At 53.3% G+C, this 18,347-nt stretch overlaps 1 protein-coding gene across 1 annotated transcript in view; it reads right to left on the minus strand.

The window, feature by feature from the left end:
• Positions 1 to 8,016: 8,016 nt before the first annotated feature.
• The window catches only part of SRRM3 (serine/arginine repetitive matrix 3), an 87,765-nt gene continuing 77,434 nt past the window's right edge, over positions 8,017 to 18,347 (minus strand). Inside the window, exons 11-14 of the mRNA XM_065418571.1 lie at positions 15,964 to 16,307; positions 14,199 to 14,411; positions 12,940 to 13,077; positions 8,017 to 8,227 (exon numbers count right to left, since the gene is read on the minus strand). Of these exons, the coding sequence (XP_065274643.1) occupies positions 8,017 to 8,227; positions 12,940 to 13,077; positions 14,199 to 14,411; positions 15,964 to 16,307 (906 nt within the window). The remainder of the gene's footprint in view (positions 8,228 to 12,939; positions 13,078 to 14,198; positions 14,412 to 15,963; positions 16,308 to 18,347) is intronic.

Genomic DNA, 18,347 nt, shown 5'->3' on the forward strand with positions numbered 1-18,347 from the left:
CCCGGCCCCAAGGGCAGAAGTTGTTAGCAGCACAGAACTCATCACATTCCACACTCTGAGCACCCACTGTTTCTCCCCCGCCCCCCCGTGGGTGCTTGAGCCCCGGAGCACCCACGGAGTCGGCGCCTGTGGTTGAAGGCCACCACGCTAGAGAGCGGCCGGTGTTAGGGCTCGGTGGACAGAGTGTTTAGCTTTTTTCTCAGCTCTGGAAGATGATCAGCAAAACCAGGGTTGGCACCTCCATCTAGCGAGAGGGGTGTGTGTGTGTGCACATATGCATCACTGTTTTGGCAAGTAGTGCGCGAAAGGAGCAAGCATAGGCTAGGGAGTAGCTTATACTCGGATGTCCTTAAAGCTCTATTGTCACCTTTGTAACTGGATAGAGTCACTGCAGGGTCCCTACCGCGTCTGCCCACTAAGCACAGGGAACACGTGTATCTGTGACACGCTGGCTTAGTATGTGTGATCACATCTCTGGCCAGTGAGGATAAAAGCCTATTCGAGGCTAGCAGTGACTCCTTTCGGCTCACGTGCTTTTGGGGCTGGGGGTCCAAGGTTTGATCCCTGCTGACGACTGCAGAGTCGACAGCCTGGACATACGCCGACCGTGTCTGTGACACTTGTATTGTATGGAGGGGCCTCTAAGCCCTGTGGGGCAGGCATATTCTATGCACATGTGGCTGGGAGGCAGCAGGTAGTAACTGGGAGGGTCCCTATAAGGAGATGCTTTTGGAGGGCTGTTCTGGTGTAGTGATGCACACAGCCCACCAGAGCGCCCCCTTGTGTCGGGGTGTGATGTTGTAGGGGTTTTGGCTCCGGTGCCCCCTGCAGGCTGGCTGTCTTTGCACGCCTCTGGCTGAGGAGCAGCTAGTGCTGCACAATGTGCAGATGTAGGCCGAAGTCCCAAAGAATCGACCTGTTCTTGGGGCCCTGGGCTCTGAGCTGGGGCAAGGGGAGGTATCTAGCACTGTCCTGCCCAAACTCAGTCCTCCTGAGGCTTCTCGCTCCACCGGCCTCTGGCGTTTTGGCCCTTCCCGGGCGCCAGGGAGCCCGTCACCCCAGACTGAACTCTCTCAGCCTGTTCGTAGGGCCCAGAGTCTGCCACGTCATCTCCTGAGCCTTGCTATGTCCCACCCTGGCTGGCTCACAAATACCAATCCAATTACTGCCCAGGTGGGCCTTGAACCCTTCACTGCCTGTGATGGGGAAGGGTCCCCCAATCACAGCTGGCAAATGGGGGAGGAATGAATGGAGTTAAAGACTGGGAACATGTGGGGTTCTGAGATGAGCTCAAAGGATTAGCCAGGAAAGAATCCAACCAACCCCCAGCACCGCAGCATTACAAGGGATCTCGGCGGCATATGCAGGCAACGACCCTTTACTTTGCGACCCTCTCCTGTCCTCCCTGTGCTGCTAACAAAGGAGGGCTGCAGACAAACAGCCCTGGCTCTGGGGTGGATCTCACGGGCCTGGGCTGCAAAATGCCCAGGCCTCTAGCCGCTGAGATAACGGGGCAACTGGAATGAAGCAAAGGAGCAACCCGCACCCATCAACTCCACATGTGGCTGCATCTGCTGGGTTCGGTCCCAGCAGTGCTTGAATTCTGCCCCTCGTTACTCAATCAGGAGCGGCTCCGGTGAATTGGGCCAAGGTTCAGTTTGAGCCAGCAGATTTCAAAATGCTTAAGCAGGTGGCTCACTTTATGGATAAGCCCACAACGCAATAGAAAGCTAAGGTGAGCTGGGTGCAGCTCCCCCTCCTTCCACTCGGGTCCCCACTCCCCTCCAGCCAAGGAACTAGAACGGTAATTTATTAACGATGGGCCACACACATACATGCGCCTGCTGTTTGGCCAAGATTTCTGCTCTCCAAAATGCACCGTGGCTGGGGGCTGAGACCTCCAACTCATTCCCCCAGCTAGCATTAAACTGCGGAGACCACTGACCTGTTAACCCCAGCGGGATTCAAAGAGGCGGCTGGCTCCTCCCAACCCCCTGAGGCATTGGACCCTCCTGCAAACAAAGGCTGGAAAAGAACAATAAAGCCCAGCCATGGACTAATCTGCAGCAGCTGCTCCCTCTGCCAGGGGAGGCTCCGATACATCATCCCTCCAGCCAGGCAGAAAGCATGTGGCTCACTGAGATTAAGTGAAAACAACAACAGAGCATTGTCATGCCGGCGGAAAGAGGAGATTTTGGAAGCCGCCTCGGTGCCCCTGCCTGCCGCCTGCTCAATGACAGAATGATTATTAAAGATGATCGAGATAAAGCTTTGCATAAATGTGTCCACAGGCTGCCCCAGCCCCATTTCCATTCAACAAAATCCCATCGACAGCACGTGGAGCGCCCTCCACAGGGCATCCTGGCCCTCTTAACATTCAAGCTGTCATCCAGGCAGTGCATTGTCCTGCTGCTACTCTGTCCTTCCCTGGTCTGAACTGGTCCAATTACATTCAGGAGCTGCAGCCTCCTTACCGATAGGAGACCTCTGAGCCATTGGTGTGCAAAGGTAAAGAGGTCGTGAGGGCCAGGCGAGGGGGTAAATGGTTGGGCCAGGGTTCATATCTGGAGCGGGCGTTGGAGGGGAAGGATTGGGATTTGATGGCTCTGAAATCTCTTGTGAAATTTTGGCCCCAAGTGGTGGAAATCTCACAAGGTCAGCTGATCCCACAGGGTTTTCAGTCCTATCCAAAGCAGGCCCCTTCCCCGTTCAGTTCCAACCTGGAACCAGAACCACATGTTTTATGAAGGGACAACTCAGTGCAACCAGAAGAAGACAATTTACGAGACTGCAGGGCGGGAACTTGCTGCTTTGATTAACTGCATCCCAAGAAAGTGGAGAGGAAACTACCACTGAAGGGAGGGGTGGGGCATGGCTCCATCCCATAATACTTCTTACCCCGACTTCTCCAGTACAGTGAGGACACTGAGGCAGGGGAACTTCATTTAGGTGTTGTGATAAGCCAAGGCCTAGGTGTCAGCTGAAAATTGGCAAACTCACAGCTGGAAGCCAGGCCAATTCACTTGTGTACTAGTATAGATCAAAGGTATTATTAAATAGATAAGAATGTATTTGGGGTTTTAAATGTCATGAAAACTAATGGGATGCTGCATGCATTGTTTTCACTTATCTGTATCCTGTTAGAATGTAATGGCAAACATTGATGGCTCATTTAGTTACAGGGGTGTTACAATGTCAAACAAGGAAGAAGCCTTGTGTAATGCCAGTGAAGAACTTTAACAGGACAGTGTTAATTCTTGTGCATTTGCAGGCAAGTGGTCATTGTGCGTGATGGTCCGAGATCATCAACGACCCTACATGCATGCCTCTCTCTCCGTCCTCAAAGAAAGAGCCCATGTGGGTAGTGACCCTGTCAGCTTGGTTTCTGTGAGAAGAAGCTATAAGTAGGGACACAAGAGAAAATTTTTCATCTCTGGACTGTTTGGATTCTAACAGGGCCGAGTAACTGAGTGAGAAGACTGAGATCCTCATAGTTCTTCTGGGTAGCCCTGAGAACCTTTCGGGAAACTGGCAGATTACTACACTTCTGCTACTATTTGGAATTATAGACCATGACTCGCCTATAGATATATTTTACCTGCTTTAACCTCTCAATAACTCTTACTTCCTTTTCTTAGCTAATAAACCTTTAAAATTGGTTACTGGCATTGTCTTTGGTGTGAGATCTGCGATGCAAATCAACCTGGTGAGTGGGACTGGGTGGAACCTGGTGGTTTTTGTGAGGAAATGACCATTTATCAGATAGTCCAGCTTGCCTGGGTGGCAAGCTAGCCTGGAGTCTCTAAAGGGACTGTCTGTGACTCCATTAGAAGACTTCCATAGTACTTTGGGAGTTCACATTTATTACTGGGTTGGTGAAATCTAATTCTAAAACATGCCACCAGTTGGGGGTTTGTGCTGCTTTTTGACATTTTGCCCTGAGGTTGGCACTATGGTCGTGACTCACTCCAGACACGTGTGTTTATTATGCTGTCTAGTCTTGTGTATCGATCATGCTGTTAAGTACAGAACAATGGGGCTTTAGGAGCCTATGCAAAGTCTGTATGCGTATGCTCTGTGCTACACCTATCATGTGCCCCTGAAGAGTTAACATGTGAACCCAGAGTGCCAACATGGCTAGAACTCTGGGAAGGGTGTGCATAAGCTTCTGAGGAGGTCCCCAGGCTGGGTCGTTGAACCATAGAGGTCTCAGTTCTCAGGAGAGAGTGCTAGACAGAGGAGCTGTATCCTGAGATTGTGCCTAGAAACCCCAAGTGAGGGGCAGTTCCTGGACTCTGTTCAGAGTCTAAAGGCTTAAAGCATGTGGCAGATCCCGGGCTGGGGTAAATTCTCATGGTGCTGCTGACGCCACTGGAGCCCAGTCACTTTTCAGCAGCTGAGGGTCTGCCCCGATGTTTCCTGAATGGTGACATCTGGCAGGGCAGTGATTGGTGGGGGAAGGAGTATGTGGCTGTAACCCCATCTGGGCTATCAACGGGGTTTGAACCTGGAACCTCCACTGCTAAAAGCTTGGGCCTGTACTGCTGGAGAAAAAAAGGAATGAGTCCATCTGCGGGAACCTGTAGAAGCCTGTTATCAGCTGATGTGGACCTGAAGGCGGACAAAGACACTGGCGCCCCAGTTTTACAACCTGCATGGGCCCTCATCAGAGTAGGAACTCAGGACTTCCAGTGCTTAAAGCACGCATCTAGGAAACAGCTGTAGTACACGCTTCGCTTATCCTCCTGGGGGGAATGGAGCAGGACAAAGTCCTATGCTCCCTTAGCGCATATGATGCCAGGCACCTCTAGGGTGACACTACCAATCTGACTAATTCCCTGTGCAAACTCAAGGAGAAGGAACGGCTTATAAGTGAGGTGTAAAGAGAACCATGGAAAGCTCTGGAGAGCAAGAAGGAGGACCAATAAGGGATATGGGAGGAAGTGATCAAAGAGAGACTAAAAGAAAAAGGGGGGGGGGGAAATCAGGAACTGGAACTTACAGGAATAAATGCCAACGCAGCAGCAAGAAGGTCATTCCAGGGACCTGTTGAATTTATCAGAGCACAAATGCAAGAAGGATAAGAAAAGTAGAAGTGCCGTGTCTGCCCAGTGGGAGAAATTCACCTCTAGAGCTGAAGGTCCTGCACCAGGCCTCAGTGAATTTCACCCAGAGTGAGAGGAGTTTTTGCCCTGCAGGGTTCCACTGAGATACATCAGGAAAGCAAAGATCTATAAATCAAATGCTTCGAAGTGATCAGGGGACACTGCATGGACAAGGCATTTGAACTTATTTCGCAAAGGAAGTTTGGAAGAAGAGACCCTGGAGGGATTCTAGCTGGGGAAGAATGGGCAAGGTGAAGGTAACCGAGGTGGTAGCACATAGGACTAACTGGGCAATGGTTTTCCCATCGCATGAGGAATTCTGAGATTTTTGAAAAATGTTCCAGTCCTGGAGCAGGATGAAAAGTCAGTCTTGAAAATTTTCTGAACCAAACATTTTCCTGTTTGGGTCAATCAAAACGTTTCCTTTGGATTTTCAACCTGCTTTTCTTTCTTCTCACCTTGCCTTAGTCTGAAGTCGCTAACATTTTTGGAACCAAAAATCATTTTGCCTCAAAATACTGAAACTTTCCTGTTCAAAAAAGTTGGAATTTTTTGCAAAAAATGTTTGCAGTGAAAGATTTAAACTAACGCTGGTTCAGGAACGGTTTTAACAAATCGGCATTTTTTTGGCAAACAATTCTCTGACCAACTCTAGTGGCCCTCCAGTGGGAGTCTGGGGTGGAAGCATAAAGGGGAATCGCCAAGCAAGGCTATGTCTTTGGAATTCAGGTTGGGATTTTGACATTCCTCCCCATAACTCTGAGGGTGTATATACGTTTTGGTAGGACCTAGAGCCCTCAACTCTCACACACTGAATGGCATTCCCTGCCCGCAGGTGTTTACAGTCTAAATAAGCAAGACTCACAAAGGGAGAAACTGAGACACAGAGCGAGGGGATGTGACTTACCCAAGGCTACGCAGCAGGGTAGTGGTAGCGTCAGAAATGGACCTCGCATCTCTCAACACCTAGTCCAGTTCTTGCTACGCTAAACCCTGCTGTCTCCCTTGGTCCAACATGGGTCAGGCTCCTCGCTCATATACATCAGTCTGTGCCATGGTGCTATGTGGATATAATGGATGTCACTAGGTTGTAACTAACCCTGGCACGGCCATGTCCTGAAACAATTCTGTTCTGGACGGGTAGCTTATCCCCTGGCTCGCCCCCCATGGCACTCAGGATAAAACCCTTTCCCTTAAACTGGGGAGCAGGCAGTCACCCCCTGAAGTCAATGGGACTAGGCGGGTGAATAAGTGCTCCCCAGGGCCAGTATGGGGTTCACAGCCTGGGCCTGAGAAGAGGCCTGCGACCAGTACGTACTCGACTCTCTGCAACCTCTTGCGTTGGGTAAGGCATGGCTACTCACCAGGGCAGGAGGAAGGGAGCCAGGCGCTGGGTTCTCTGATGCACACAGCCCCCCCAAGCTGGAGGATGAAATGAATTCCTCAAAAAAGGCAGCACCAGTACTGGAAGACGAGCTCCCCGGCTCAGCCTGCCATGCTGGGGGACGCAGCGCCTGGGGCCCAGGTCCTGGCATAGGCCATTCTCATGGTGAGCAGATGCTACCATTGCCAGTAGTGTGACTTGAGGTCATGTAACTGTGACTCCTGTGAGCTCCGCTGCACCGAGCCTGGCGTTAGGACGGGCAAAGACGCCGCCGCCGTGCTGGAACGTGCTGCTATTCTACTGGGGGCGACTTGCCACGGAGCTGCCACGCTCGTCCCGCCGGGAGCAGGTCAGAATGCACAGGGTTCTGCAAAGCACCCACGTGGGATCGGCTGCACAGCTGGGGTGCTCACGGACCTTCCAACCGCCCCCAAAACCAGACGTGCCCTCCATAACTTTTCAGCGGGGCCTGCATTGCAGCCGGGTGCTCTCTTGTCGGCCACGGTCCCAGAGATTTGCTGATGGCATCAGCACCCCCGAGCTGGCTGCTTCACCGGCCAACGGCAGAGGAGAACTTTGTTCAGTGGAGGCTCGTTGGGCGTTGTGTAGCTCCGGGAGGTGGGGGATGCCCTAGGCCGCCTCCCACGGGCCGATCCAGGCCCAAGCAACGACGTGGCAGCAGCGACTCCGCCGTTATGCCAGTGTCCAGGAAGAGCTGGGACGTTTCTCTGGATTGCATCAATCCCACAGATCTAGTGTCCCCTGCCACCCCCTTTCCTCCCCCACCTCATCCTACCTGCTTAACCCCCCCCCCTCCAAAATTTATACAGTTGTGCTCAAAAAAATAAATTAAATGAAATAAAGCGTAAGGACCTGTGACAGGCTTGAGCAATATAAATAGAAACAATCCACCCCCACCCTTCCTCGTGTCCAGGAGCTTTTTGTTCAGGAAAGGCCCCTCTCCTCTTTCCTTCCCCCCCCCCCCACCCCCTCTTCAGGAGGGTCAAGTCCAAGGTGTCTGTTAAATATTTTGTTCCCTTGCTCCCTCCCCCCCTCCCCCACCCTGGCATTTGTTTGTAGAAATGAGAAACTTCCCCCCCCCCCCCAAATTCATGATGTTTTGGAGTCCGCCCCCCCTGGTGCTGGGCAACTGCAGGGTTGTATTTGCCCAGTCACTGGAGCCTGCTGGGGGTGACATCAGCCTGGTCCCCTCCTCCACTGTCCTGCATGCGCCTTCAGCCAGGACAACACTGGGGGCTGGGCGCTGTCTGCATCCCACTCGTCAGCCTCGAGGGCCGGCTGTTAGCAGTTGCCCCTAGCCGTACCCCCCGCCCCGATCAGATGTCTCCCCTCCTGGGCTGGAGGGTCTCACCCGGCGGCTCCTTCTTCCTCCTCGAGGAGAAGGTGAGGATGTGCTGGAAGGACCCGGGTGGGAGGGGTGGGCACGGAGGCTGGTGACGGGTGGGGCCTGGGCGCCCTAGAGCCAATGGCGTCAGGGGGCGAGAGGGGGGCATGCCTGGTGCTGGCTCAGAACCCAGCGCTCTCCGAGCTGCTGCGGCTGTTGGAGCTGGGGCTGGGGCTCGGGCTGCGAGAGCGGCTGTGGGGGCTGCGAGTCCGGCTCCGGCTGGTACTGTAGCTGGCGTAGCTCCGGCTGTAGCTCCGGCTGTAGGAGTAGCTGCTCAGGGAGCTGGAAGAGGAAGGGCTGGGTCTGTAGTAGGGGATCGGGCGCTTGCGGGCACTGCAAAGGAAAGGGAAACTGAGTCAGGGCCAGGCAAGGCAAGACAGCGAGTTGGATTTGGTTCTGGGCTTTGGCTTGAGCACAGAGGGGGAAGCTGGGGGCGGCTCTAGTTTAGGGCCAGCTGAGCCCCACGTTCACCTCACAAACAAGTTTAGATTCAGATCTGGATCCAAAGGTGCTGGCTCAAGAGGCGGGACCCAGGGCCAGGACTCTGCCCAACTCAGCAGTTTCATGGCGTGGCTCCAGTGCGGCAGGCCTGGCGGGCAGTCGGTGCTGCTGCTAGGGGACAAGAGGCCCTGGGGGCCGTGGCTCACACCCGTGCCTTGCAGAGGCATGAGCGGCCTGCTGTGTTAATCTCCTCTGAGGCATCGCCTCCCCAAACCCCACGGCCAGCCCCCCGGCTGCCCCCACCGTGCCCAAGCCGTAACCCTGGGGTGTTAGTCCTGGATTAGGCAGCTATGACAGAGCAGGAAAAAGGTTAATTGTAGCGTGTGGTTTTTTTCCCCTGACACCAAAGAGTTAAAGCGGCTGAAAAACAGAAGTTAGGGATTAGTGGGAGGGCCAAGCTGCTGCTAATTCCCTGGGGCGGGAGCGCAGAACAAACCTGCCCTTGGTTCTCCCCAGCCCAAAGGGGAGGGGCAGCCGGTAAAGTTGCTCCCTGCTGTGGGGAGAGGGCCAGGGCCAGGGCCAGCACCCCCGCGGCACTGTGAGAGGGGAAGAAACGAAGGGGCAGCTAAGAACTGAGGGAAAGGAGAGCGGGCTTCCTGGAGGATTGGATCTCTTCACCCCACAGCTCCCTGGTACCTTTTATGGGCCCCCAAACCCTCCCCCATGGAATCTGTGACCTGCAAACCTTCCCCCATGGATTCTAAGGCCCTCAAATCTTCCCTCCTGGGCCCTGTGGCCTCCAAACCCTCCCGCTTGACCGCCAGACACTGCTAGGATGCTCTCTCATGGACTTCCATGTCCTTCCCCATCGGCCTCCAGGTGCCTTTCGCTGGGGGTCCCCTAAACCTGCCCCAATGGCCCTCCACCCCACCCCACTTCCTCATCACCCTGCCCCATGAGCCTTACGCCATTCCTCAGCTGGCCTCCCCTCAGCACAGTCCCCGTTCAGCCCGCCCCACACGCGGCCCCTCTTCCTCGGCTCGGCCCCATTCACAAACGCCTCGCCCCACCCCAGACTCAGAGGGCAGCTCGGGGGGGGGGGGGGGGGGGGGCACCTCAGGGTGTTAGCCCCTCAGGCCCCCAGCTGCAAGGCTCTCTGCAGCCGGCAAAGGCAGGGAGCCAGGCTGCTGGCCCCGGAAGCCCACTCGATCAGAAGTCACAGTCCATCCCCCCCATTCGCAGGCTCAGGCCAGTGGGGCTGGGGCTACCAGCAGGCAGTGAACGGGTGAGGAAGGAGTGAATGTCACCAACCCACCCCCGGCACACCGCCCGCCCCGGTGAGTGGTGTTAGTGGGAGCGAGAGCGCGAGACAGACGGCACAGACACAGCTTCGCGCTGAAGGCCTCACACTGTGAATTCAGGGAGACACGGGGAGGGGGGTCCTGGGCACCATGGTAACCAGGCCCGCGGCGACGCTCTCCGCGAGGAACCTTGAGACGGGCTGGAAAAGGAGAGGTTGGCATCAATAATGGAGGGGGAGGAACAGGTCAGACAAACACCCGGGGCACAGATGCAAACGCGGACGCTCCAGGCGCCTGCTGAATCTTCCCGTAGGCTGGGGGAGGCTTGGTGCTCCTTTGCAAGCAAAAGTCCCTGAGGCATCATCCCGTGTGTCTATGGCTGCCCCATTCCTGCAGTATCTGGGCACCTCATCAGCTTTGCAGCCATGCTGTGAGGCAGGGCCAGGCTTTTAGTCCCCATTTTTACAGAAGGGAAACTGAGGCACAGATAGGCAACGTGACTTGCCCCAGGTCCCACAGCAAACCTGGGGCAGAGCAGGGAACTGAGCGCAGGGCTCCCACATCCTAGGCTCATGCGCTAACCCTTGGACCTATTTGGGCCAAATGCCCCATTTCTGCCTCTATCCACCTCCCAGCCTAGCCAACCCCAAACAATCAGGACTCAGGTTCCCCCCCAAAATCATGAGAGATTGGCTTTAAAAGAAAAAAATCGCACGCTTGTGACTACAGTAAATGGCAGGGGCTGTTTAGTTGCTGGCTGGGTTTTATGCCTTCAGGGGGTCACGGGTTCAGGCTTTTTCCCACCAGCGCAAGGGCTAGGCGCTCCCTTTTCTTAAAAAAAAAAGAAAGCTGAGATTCGCTGTAATCACAGGACTCCAGCAGCTGGGCCTTTAAGAGACCCACCCAGCACTGCGAGACTGGTAATAAAATCATATGGCTGGGAAAGGCTGCACCAGGGCTGGAATCCACTAACACCATGGGGCCCCCACCCAGGTCCCTTGTGTGACAATCCTATCCAGCCCATATCTTGCCTTGTGGGAGGCAGGGAAGGGACATAGCAGGACATGTGTCTAGGGTGATTTGGAGGACCAGGACTGAGCACCAAAATAGGACTGTGGGCCCAATTCTGCATTGCCCTGTGACAACGCCCATGGCCTCCCCGGGGGATGCAGGAAGTGCAAGCCAGCAGCAAGCTTGCCTTGTTACTATAAACCCTATAAACTCGCGTCAAGGTGACTCGTGGGGTGCTGGGGTGGAATGGCGCAACAAGCCCCCCAAAGCCTCCCTCTGACTCTGGAAATGCAGGGCCTGGTGAGGCCGGAAGCTGCGCTGCAGAGGTTTGAAACTGGCCTAGGTCTTACATCGGGGACTCTCTGCCCGTCCCATCCAATGGGCGTCACTACAGCTGAGAGAAGGCACCAGATGGCTGGGTCCCCACCTTGCCCTCTGGAGCTGGTGCCATGGTACCATTGCTCTCTCATTCATGGAAAGGAAAGCTGCCAGTGGCCTCACCCCATCCATACACCCTCCAGTGGCTGATGCCATTACAGCCCAGAGCACCAGTGCAGACGGGACAGGACACTGGAGCATCCCAAAATCCCAGGGAACTGAAAATACAGCACTTTTTTATGGGGAGCTACATCCATTCTTGTCAATAGGGTCTCACAGCCAGGCCCTGTAGGTTTCACATACTGAGAAATCAACCCATCTGGCAAACTTCCAGTACCTCCATGGAGGAAAAAAGCCATTAGATCTGAAAGGCAGCTTCAAGAGACGATGGCTTAATTACACTTGGGGATGGGGGACGGACAGAACCCCAAGTGAGCTCTGTACAGTACCGTAGCAATAAGCCATGGCCGTAACACGGATTATACACACACTCATCACAGGTGCAGGAAAGCAAGTTACTGCTCCGTTACCAATGGTGTCACCTTGCAACACAGCTTCTCTTTTGCACTAACTATTTGACTTGCTTCATCAACCTGACCCTGCAAACCCACACCTGCATAACTTCAAGCATGGGTGCGTAGCTCTTTGCATGGCTGGGGCCTGGGTACCCGTGATGGCATGTGGTGCTCTAAAGATATGGGGCCAAGCTTCCTGCTGGTGCAAACGGGTGAACACGCCTTCGACTTCAGTGGTGTTTTGCCCACTTACATCAGCAGGGAAACTGGCCCATAATAAGGCAGGACTGCACTACTCTAACATAGCAAAGCCAAATGAGTTACAGGGGTCAAGAACACCAGCATTTCACACCATCATGTGTTTCGTTGGCTTCATATACAGAAAAGCTATAGGAGAAATCCACAGACAGCTTTAGCTCAGGGGTTCTCAAACTTTTGTACTGGTGACCCCTTTCACATTGAGTGCGACCCCCCTAATAAATTAAAAACACTTGTTTATATATTTAACACCATTATAAATGCTGGAGGCAAAGCGGGGTTTGGGGTGGAGGCTGACAGCTCGCAACCCCCCCAGGTAATAACCTCGTGACCCCCTGAGGGGTCCCGACCCCAGTTTGAGAACCCCCGTTCTATCTCATTGCACTGGTACTAATTTTCCTCTCCTCTCCACCTCTTAAGCCTTGAGTCTAATTGTCATGGGCAAGTTAGTGCTACAATTCTCACCACATGGCCTACGGCTGGTTTTCCATAAATCCAGCTGTCCAAGTATTAAGGCCCAGTAGCTCACAACTGACAGTAGCTAGAAACAAACAGTTTAGAAAAGGCAAATCTCAGTTTGAGGTTTAAATTTCTAGCTCTGAACAAGGGTCTAGACTTTCAAACTGGGTCTGGTCTCAGACTAAATATTGGAATTTAGGACTGTGATCCGTTTAATTTCAAAGAGGGGGAGATTCTGCATTTACAGCTCAAGAGAGAAACAGATCTGGGGCAGGATCTTTTGCTTTACAATATAAATAAAATGTTGTTAAAAGAAAATCTGTATTTATTTACTTATTTTGAAGGAGCTTAGAAGCTTGTAATGTTGGTATCTATCTCTCTATGCCCATACACACACATCTATCTATCTAGCATGAGGCCCACGGTTCGCCACAGAGGCCTTGTCTAGATTAGGATTTGGACAGTGCTAGCTAACACATGTTAACAGCCTAGTGTAGACAAGGCAGTGAACCTTTAACACCTGGGAAATTGATTGAATTAACTCTCTCTTTGCTGACCCGCTGCAGCAAAGGGCATTTTGGGGCAGACACTGGGGGTTTGAGGCTATCAGTGAATGAGTAAAACCCCTGAGCTGAGCCAGACCTGGACTCCCCGGGCTGAGCCCCTGTACCGTGAGAGCTACCTTGTAATTCTTCTGGGCTCCATGAAGCTGGGAGAGTCACGCCTTCTCTTCCTGATAGGGGAATAGCTTCTGGAGCGGCGCCTGGCCCGGGCAGGATCCGTGTCACTGTGCCGTGTTCGGGGCTCGTTGTCTTTCTCTCTGGATCCAAACCACACGTTAGCTAGGTCTGCATGCACCGTGGTGTGTGTGCTACAGGCCTATACGTATGCCCTGTGTGAGCTGTGGCTGTGAGAGTCCATATTTACTTGTGTATACACGCTGACCCCAGAGGTGGGTCATGTGTGGGAATGGAACCCAGGACCTGTGGAGTTAAAAACCCAAACCTCTACTGGTTGAGCTAAAGGAACAGCGCCGGTAGTTTGGAGGCAGTAGCAGACTCATAAACCCCCTTGCCTTGTCTAGCTACTAGGGCGAGACGAAGAACCACCCCATGTTAGCATAGGTTACAGCTGTGACCACACATGGCTTCCATGGGTAATACAGAAGTTGGCGCTGGAACAGGTCTATTCGGTCCCATCTCGTCCACCTCACAGGGGCCAGTGCAGGACTCTGACTGCTTTAACCGTCCCACGAGATGGGGCTTCCATGGCTTGTCCACCTGTGTGTATCTACACCCAGACATGTGGGCAGGCTGGCTGCAATGGGGCTAGCCCTGGGGACCACGCCAAAGCCTCAGCTAGTGCAGAATGGGGCAGCGTCTCTATGGAGCTGGTCACCCCCAAGCTGCCCTGGTTGCCCTCAGATCTTCACCACCCCCTTCCTGATCCATTAAGCCCTGTGTGGTTTGGGTGCTGAGCCTCTTAGAGATGCTGGTCTCGCTCCCTGGCCTCCTTACCCCAGCCACTGAGCTCAGCCGGGAGGCTGGAGCTGATTACCCCTTGACGAGCATGTACAGAGAAGGGAAAAGATGTTCCTAGTGAAGGATGTGGTTTCCGTCACCTTGGTCTGACAGAGATTGTTGCCCTTCTGGGACATTTATTTACTCAGGCCTCTCCTGATTGGATGGGTTGGTGTGTAAGGCACTCACGCCTCTCCTGATTGGATGGGTTGGTGTGTCAGGCCCATGTCTCCATGGCTACATCTGTCCCCATGTGTGTGCTGGTGTCCTTGTGCGTGTGTGAACACTGTCTGTGTGCATTTCTGTGCCCAAGCATCTGCTGGCATCCTGACTTGTGCCTTTGCCAGTTGTCTCTGTGCCCATGCACCGCTCCACCCCCCGTGATCCTGTCTGGGGGGGACGTGTGCCGCTGGGGCCTCACCTGCTTGCGTTTTTTTTCTGCGATGGAGACTGGCTCCGGCTCCGTGCTGCTCTTTTCTCCCGGGATCGCGACCGGGATTTGGATGGGGAGCCGCTGGAGCTCCAGGAGCTGCTACGGGACAGGCTCTTCCTTCTCTCGGAGTTGTGCCTGGAGTGCTTGACTGGTGACTGGGAGCAGCTGTTTGGCCTGCCCCGGTGGTGTCTGTCCTTCACCCTGCAAGACCATTGGATCAGATAGCCAGTCACTATCTCAGCCCCATTCCCTGTCACCCGCTGGCCTCCACCATGTTTCCAAGGAGACAGGAACACCCCAACCCACTTCCAGTTGAATCCCTTGAGAACAATGCGGTATGGGGATCCAGGAGCAACAACAGTTAGGGCCCGATTTTCAGAAGTGCTGGGCACCCATAATGACGTCAATGGGCCCTTTGGGTGCTCTGAAATTCAGGCCATGAACATTCAGTGACCCCACACAACTGTGTCAATTAGGGTGCCCATCAATGACTAATATAGGGCTAATCATAATTCTTCTGCTGCCAAGGCACTCCGTATACCGTACATAATTAACCTATGGAACTCACTGCCACAAGATAATACTTAGGCCAAGTTTAGCAGGATGCCAAAAAGTCAGAGACAGTCATATGACTAATAGGGACCTCAACGGTTCCACTAGATGCGACAAATATTTGTGAAAGGGATACAAATCCTCATGCTTCAGGGCATAAACCTACCACTTACTTTCAGGGGTCAGGAAGAAACTTCCCCAAGGAGCAGATTATTCCATTATTGTCCACTAAGGGGTTTCTAGCAGCTTCTTCTGAAGCATCTGGCACCAGCCACTGTGAGGACACAGGACTGTATGGACCAATGGTCTGATACGGCCTAGTGATACCTGTCTTCCTAGTATTGGGAAACGGAGGCTACAGTGGTTTGGGGTTGCCGTGTATAGTGTCTGATCCTGATTCTCAGGGGATTGCCATGCGCTCCACAAGAAGACCAGAAGAGAAGCAACTGGAAGCAGCTTTTCTCCTCTGGGCACGTTTCCCTGCAAACCTGGACTGTGCACACCTGAAATCTGCACCTCTAGGTCTGGCCCTGCTCTGATTCCATTTCCAATCTATAGACAGGGCAGATAAGGGAGGGCCGGTGGGGGTCCCGCTCACTTGGCCAGTGAATCCTGTGCCATGAAATCCCGCTATCCAGCGTACATTTCTCCTTCCTTAATGCTCCCACCCAGCCAGAACGATCCGTGGTGTGAATACCCTTTGGAGCCGGGTAGCCTGCGCTCACATTTCCCCTTTAGCAGCTCCTCCGCCTAGCGGGTGGATCCCCGCAAGCCAGCCCCTCCAGCGCCAGGATCATTTCCGGCACTCTTCTCTGTGCTGCTTCTAGCCAGTCAGTCAAACTTTGCCCCACGATCGCACCACCGCCATCAGCAGGGGCCCTGTTAGCTCCAAGGCCTCTGATTAATGGGTCTATCTACCCACCCCATGGCATCTCCGCCACTCGCACGCTTTAATGTCTTTACCCGGCTCCTGCGTGGCTGGGCAGGGCTACGAGCCCCGTTGGACAGGCAGGGAACTGTGGCCCGGAGAAGTAACGAGACACCCAGGGGAGTGCAGGGAGTTTATGGCGGGGCAGGGACTTGAACCCAGCTTTCCGGGGTGAAACGCCAGGCGACCTCACTGGTGGAGGATCAAGCCCTGCAGGCAGCAACCAGGCTCTGAGCTCTCCAGGACCCCTCCCTTCATGGCCCCGACTCTTACTTTTTCAAGTGCGCCCCGTGGTTCTTCTCCGCCCCCCGCGCCGCCGGGTAGTGGTGCGAGCAGGCCGACCCCTCCGAATCGCTGCTGTAGTCGGTGTGGCTGAGCGAGTGGGGCGACTCCTTCTGGGCGGAGGCCTTGCCCTTGCTCCTCCCCTTGTGTTTGTGCAGCGACGTGGACCGGGAGCGGCGGCGGTGGAGGTACTTGTCCCCTCCGGAGCATCGGCCTCCTTTCTCCGGCGACACCGACCGGGGGCTTCTGGGGCCACGTCTGCCACCCTTGGAGCGGGGGGAGGGCGGCTCGGTCTTGACGTGCCCCCTGGGAGAAGGGGACGTGGAATCCAGCCTCTGATGGGAAGAAAGAAAACAGGGGTGGGGAGGAAAGAAGAGAAGACAGAAGGGGAGAGAGGTCTTTAAAGGGGAACCCCAAGCCAGAAGTGCAATTCACAACGTCAACGCACATTGCATAAGGCAGGCTACACAGAACTCTACTCTGAACCTGCCCTCCTGCTCAGCCTTTCGACCTCAACAATGTAGCTCATGCAAATCTCCGCATGCAAAACACAAAAGAAATCCATAAATCAAAACCTGGGAGACGGGAGGGGGACTTCAAATGAAAAACCATCTGAAACGGAGTTTAAAAAACCCCAAAACCAACTGTGTGTAAACACCAAACAAACTAAACCAATAAAATAAGAGAGAGGTTGGAGGGGGGGAAATAAATTGGACACAATGAGGAAAAACCAAACCAAACCGGGATGTTGAAGGAAGTGGGCCTGAGGGGCAGGGATGGAGTGGAGGGTCTTATATATGGTGTTTGGGTTGAAACAAACCAAGGTGTGAGGAAGACAGCACAGAAAGATGGCGAGGGGCGGGGCCGGGAGGTAATGCGGGGGGGAGGGAGGGGCGGGAAAAACAAAGTATAAAAAACAAAAAGAAGGAAGAGAAACATTAAAGAAAAAAAGAAAAGAAAAGAAAACTCCACAAATGTCATCATTACTGAAATAAACGAATGGTTCTGAACTCTTCCTGGGAAACTGTTTTTATCTGTGACTGCAGAGCCCTGCTGAGTTCCCATCAGCGCTCTACATGGACTCCTCTTTCTGCTTCCTTTTTTTTTTTTTTCCTTTTTGTTAAATTCTGATTTTTTTTTTTTTAAGTCCCTCTTGGTTAACATCCACTTACCAAAAAAGTGGCATTTCCTCCTTTAGTAGGTAAGGTATGAAGAGAAGGGAAAAGCGGGGCAATATAAGTGCATCATTAGATTCACAAAAATGCAAGAGAGAACGAGAGAGAGAGAGAGAAAGAGAGAAAGAAGAGAAATAAAACGAAACAACTCACTTCTCCTAGGCCTCGGAAACATCAACCATGTGAGAAACCAACTCTAGCTGGATTTGTGTTTGCATCAGCCCTGCTTTGTTTGGTAAGCAAGTTCAGCGTAGGAGCACCTTTTTTGGTTGGCTGGACGGCTTTTACTTAAAAAATCGAGTTCAAAGCCTTTAGTGTCTGCATATTTCAGCCAGCGCCCTGCTACGTAGGCATTCAATAGCATGGTATCGGCCTGCCAAATCAGCAAAGGCCTCTAAGGAATTCTTTAGAGTAGGGCAATGAAATCCCATGGTGTGGATGGGAGCGGGGCAGTAGGGAAGTGGTACCAGCAAGGTTTTTTTTTCCAATGGTAATATTCCAGAATCTAACCAATGGCCCATGTGGCACAAGAGAGGCCTATGAGAAAGCAGCACAATTGTACATTGACTCTTAACTATGATATGGTATGAGCCTGCGTGTTGGCTTGACTCCCATCTTGCATGGAATTACTGTGGCTTGATATGAAATACACACACACGGATTTGCACATGAAGAACTAACTCCTGGGGCCTCGCAGTACATCAGCAAAGCGAAAGGGGGGAAATGGGGCACTTGCTCCCCTGATTTTAAATCAGTGGAAGTAGGAGAAAATGCCGCTGCCGCTGCCTGGAACCGCGGGCGTAGCAGTCTTCTCATTCCGTTCCGACTGGGTGAAGACACCCCCTGGCGACTGAGCTGTGCTGCCCAGTGGGGGCTGACAGCTCAGCTAGCCTATGACTACAACAGACAATGTGATCAGCCTAGTGCACCCCGCTAAATAAAGTGAATCAACAAACGGTGTCTGTTGTTGTGCTGCCTCCCTGCTCGAGGGGTTCGCTTGCCTATAGGGCTCAAGTGACGGTGTATAAACATTAGCCAAGTCATACCCCTTTGGGGGAGCGCAGCATTATTGGCCCCGTTCCACAGATGGGGAAACTGAGGCACAGAGCGGTTATGCTCACTCCCCTAGACCACACTCGAGTGGCTGCTTCTATTTTACCCTGTGCCCATTTGTACAACCCATAGAAGCGTCTGATATGC

This window comes from Emys orbicularis, chromosome 17 (genome assembly GCF_028017835.1).
Source record: "Emys orbicularis isolate rEmyOrb1 chromosome 17, rEmyOrb1.hap1, whole genome shotgun sequence".
Classification (NCBI taxonomy): Eukaryota; Metazoa; Chordata; order Testudines; family Emydidae; genus Emys; species Emys orbicularis.